A 4,395-nucleotide genomic window follows, 5' to 3' on the forward strand; every position below is an offset into this window, starting at 1 on the left:
GGCAGGCGTAGGGCTTCTCGCCCGTGTGGATGCGCCGGTGCACCGTGAGGTGCGTGCTGTGGCAGAAAGACTTGCCGCATTCGGCGCATTTGTAGGGCTTGTGGCCCGTGTGGATGCGCTCGTGCTGCACCAGCGACGAGTTCTGGCTGAAGGCCTTGCCGCATTCCTTGCACGCGTAGGGCCGCTCGCCTGTATGGATGCGCCGGTGCACCGTGAGGTGCGCGTTGTGGTTGAAGGACTTCCCGCAGTCCGCGCACTTGTAGGGCTTGTCGGGCGCCTGGCCGCGCGCCAGCTCCGCCTCCGGAACGGGACGCGCCACAGTGGAAGCCTCGCCGCGGTCGTGGCGGCTGCGCGGCTGCGGTCCCGGGGAGCCCGTCTCCTCACGTGCGGCGTCAGGGCTCCGCTCCGAGCTCGGACCCCGAGATTCCGGCACACACGCACGCTCCACCCTGGAGACCTCTGGGAGCCGACCGAGGCTCTCCCCAAGTCTGAGACTTCCGTCCTGAACCGGCACTTCCTTGAGTTGCCAATGACCCTGGTCCTGCTCGGGCCCCCTGACCCAGCCCGCCCGTTCCCAGTCTTCCCCCGACGAAGTGGGACACAGCGCCTCCCCCAGGAAGCCTTCCTGCCCCTTCTCCTCCGGAAGGCCCTGCTCCCGGGCTGGTGGTTGACCCTCCAGTGCCGCTTCCTGGCCTGAAAGAAAACCAAAGAGCTGTGAGGGGCTGATGGTCACACCCTAGGTCGGTGTCCAACCTCCCAGTTCTGCTCACGTTGACCGCAGTGCTCTGTCTGCAAACAAAGCTTCCCTCACTCATTCTTTCAACAAAAACTTTTTGAGCACCCGCCATGGGCCAGATACTGGCCTAGATCAGGAGCTGGCCAAAGACAACCCCCAAGCTAACCACGCTAACGGGCGGACTCTGAAGCGGTCAGGTCTCTCTTGTCAGTCACAGAGGGTCTGCTGGCAGGCGATTCTGCAGGTGACACGTAGTCCACTCATTGGCTGGCTTTAAAAACCTTAGCACTGGGAGATGCTGCTGGGTTAGCTGGGCGACGAGCAATCCCCTCAAGCTTTACAAACAGGAGGAGGAGGTAGAAGGGACAGGCTGGGCAGGGGGCCTGAGCCAGGGAAGCTGAGCCAGCTGTCAGCCTGCAAGGACACGGGGACTTCTGTCCAAGGACCACGTGGAACTGGACTCTGCCAACAGCCTGCCCGCATGGAGGCACAGCCTTTCTGAGCCTCCCAGCAAGTCTGCCACCTCCACTGCCCGCCCACCGATACCCTGCCTTTGGCCTTGTGGGGGCCGCAGCAATGAACCAGTTGGGTCGGACAGAACCGAGAAATAACACGTTGCCTTAAACCTCTGTGTTTGTGGTAATCTGCTACAGTGATGATAGAAAACAAACACAGATTGAACACTGCCCACAAAGCCTAAGATACTGTCTGGCCTGAGGTGCTGGGGATAAAGCAGTGACTCCGAAGGACAGAAAGCCCTGCTGGGGAGGCAGACACAAAGCACAGAAGGAGCAGGCTCGGGGGGACGAGGAGCTGTTTCAAACCCAGGTGTGACAGGTCAGATCCCATGTGGAGGTGCCCTCTCACCTGTGGGACACCTTGCGAGGAGCAGCCCCTGGTCCTGGATCCTCCAGAGGCGGAACTGCCCCTCAGGCAGGCAAGGTGCTCCGTCCTCCCAGCACAGTGATGCACCACTCTACCAAGTGACCACACACTCAGCCCCTGCACGTACCTATTCCTGGGAAGGCAGGGCGGCTTCCGGAGGCTGCAGGGGGCGGTTTCCTGGAGGCTGCAGCCTCCAGAGGCGCCCGCGGGCCTTGGCCCTTCCCCTCACCTCCAGAGCCAGCAGCGGAGCATCGGGCAATTCCCCTGACATCTCCCGTCCTCATCCTGCCCCCCTCACAAGAGGGCTGCTGTGAGGTTACAGGCTGGCCCAGCAATCCAACAGCTGGGCTAGGGGATTAGGACGTGGACGTCTTCGGGGCCAGTGGGCCTGCCCACCCCCAGCTTGAACCTCCTGACCTGCTGCAATTCTGGCCATAGCACACTCTGTATTCATGCACTCAGGGCCCACCTCACCACATCAGAATGTCCACAGGCAGCTCAGAGCTGACAGGAAGCAGGTTCTCAAACCTGCCTCAGATCCGAGGCACTGCGGGAGCACTGGCCGGGGAGAGGAACTGGAGGGGCTCAGGCTGGCTAGGCAGCTGGTGCGTCTCCTCACCTCCAGACCCCAGACTGGGCTCCATGCACAGCACCCAGCGGGTCTTCTAAAACACCAGTCAGCCCTCACAAAAGCTTGTACAGGAACGTTCACAGTAGCGCTATCCAGTAGAACCAAGTAGAAACAACCCAATGTGGTCCACCAACCAAATGTGGTCCATCCACACAATGGAATGTGATTCAGTGATGGAAGGAATGAACTACGGAGACAAAGCACAGCATGACTGAACCTTGAAAGCCTGATGCTCCTTGGAAGAAGCCAGATATACACAATCACGTACTAAAGTAAGTTACAAGGACATTCTGTACGACAGAGGGTATTCACCCAATATTTTATAGCTGTGAGAGGAGCAGAGCCTTTAAAAACTGTGAATCACTACACTTTATATAAGATGTTATACATCAACTACATTTCAAGAAAAAATAAAAGCTAGACACCAAAGGCCATGTTATAAGATTCCACTTAAATGGAATATCCAGAATATGCAAATTCCCTGATAGAAAGTGGATTAGTGACTGCCAGGGGCTGGGTGGGATGAGGTGATGAGCGACTACTGTCATTTAATGAGAAATATGTATGTGGTCTTCATCCCTGGGCCCCAGCACACAGCTCCTAAAACCCTTGCAATTTCCTTAGTGAGAGGGGTTAGGACTGTCTTTTGTTAATTGTAATAAATTCCCCTCAACCATGAGTTCATGCTGAGAGGCGACTCTTGATGGGCCCTCAAAAGCTTCAAGATGGGATGCTTCAGCCCCTCTCCCCTGACACTTGCCTGTTCATTTATATCCTTTATACTAGCATTTATAAAACACAATAAATGTAAGCAGTGATTTCCTGAGTTCTGTGAGCTGTTACAGCACACTACTGAACCTAAGGGGGGTGCGTGGGAAGCCCTGGTTTACAGCCAGTCAGTCCGAAGGATGGGAGGCCGACTTGTGACCCATGTCTGAAGAGGGGCCAGTCTAATAGGACTGCGTTCCTAAGCTGTGAGGTCTGCACCAACTCCAGGCAGGGCGGGTCAGAATTGGACTGAACTGTTGCGACACCCATCTAGTGCCTCAAGAGTTGGACAATCAGTTGTTGATGTGGAAAAAACCCACATATTTGGCATCAAGAGTGTTCTACGGGTAGAAACAAACCAGAGTACCTCTAGTGGATGATTTCTGGGGAGCTGCAATGTTCTGGAACTACACAGTGGTGATGGATGTACAATCCGTGAATATGCTCAAAACCAGAGAACCGTACACTTCAGATGGGTCAATTTTATGGCAAGCTTGGGACCGGGCAGCCAGAAGGGAGCTGGCCAGGTGGATGAGAGTTACCTCAGAGACTGGGGAAAGGAAGGCTACTGTCTGGGGCTGAAAATACACAGGCTCCACACCCAGAGGAGACAGCGTACTTGGCAGTCCCGTCCCAGGTGGGGGCCACACCGTGTGTGGAGGGACCACGGACTCCCTGCGGATGGTGTCAGAGGGGGAGCGGACTGTGGGTCTAGCTGCTTACGTTTCCCATGGCCAGAGCCCACTTCCTTCAAAATGTAGTCAGGGTACCAACACATCGGCCCAGGGACTGATGACAATCTAACCCCACCTCAGCCTTCGAGCAGCTGGGGCGTCCCCCTCCTCAACAACATCTGGAGCTGAAGAAAGGGGACAAATATGACTGGTGCCACTCTTCCCAGCTCCCTCAGCCCTCGCATGGAGCACGGATGTGGCATCCAAAGCTGCTGCAGCCGCACCCAGCCCGGAGAAAGGCCAGAAGAATTGGGACCACCAGCCTTGGCGGCGCGGGAATGCTGAGCCAGCACCGGCACGATCCCCCCAGCTCTGCTTCATGAGGGGCCTGCCGCTCCCATGCTGACGGCGCTGGGCCAGCCGTCAGGTACTCATGGCTCCCATGAGAACAGAAGCGCGTACGGCACAAGTGCACAGACTGTGGACGTGCAAGAATGAAATGGAGGTGAAGGGCAGGTTCACACTCAAATTATCCCATGGGACAGACACACCACACGATGCTGGGAAAAGAGGAAGTGCTGGACTCTGGCCGCTCGAGCAGAGCCAGTATCTTTGAGCTCAGAGAAAGGGGGGCATGAGTGAGGGGACCCCAGAGCACTGGGAGCACTGCAGGCAGGGGGTGAAGGACGGGGCCCAAGCCC

General features: G+C 56.9%; 1 protein-coding gene across 1 annotated transcript in view; it reads right to left on the reverse strand.

The window, feature by feature from the left end:
* ZNF8 (zinc finger protein 8) overlaps nucleotides 1-4,395 on the reverse strand; it is a 35,761-nt gene that overhangs the window by 24,913 nt on the left and 6,453 nt on the right. The window contains exon 4 of the mRNA XM_010858034.1: nucleotides 8-693. Within this exon, the coding sequence (XP_010856336.1) occupies nucleotides 8-693 (686 nt within the window). The remainder of the gene's footprint in view (nucleotides 1-7; nucleotides 694-4,395) is intronic.

Source organism: Bison bison, unplaced genomic scaffold (assembly GCF_000754665.1).
Source record: "Bison bison bison isolate TAMUID 2011002044 unplaced genomic scaffold, Bison_UMD1.0 scf7180017864383, whole genome shotgun sequence".
NCBI lineage: Eukaryota > Metazoa > Chordata > Mammalia > Artiodactyla > Bovidae > Bison > Bison bison.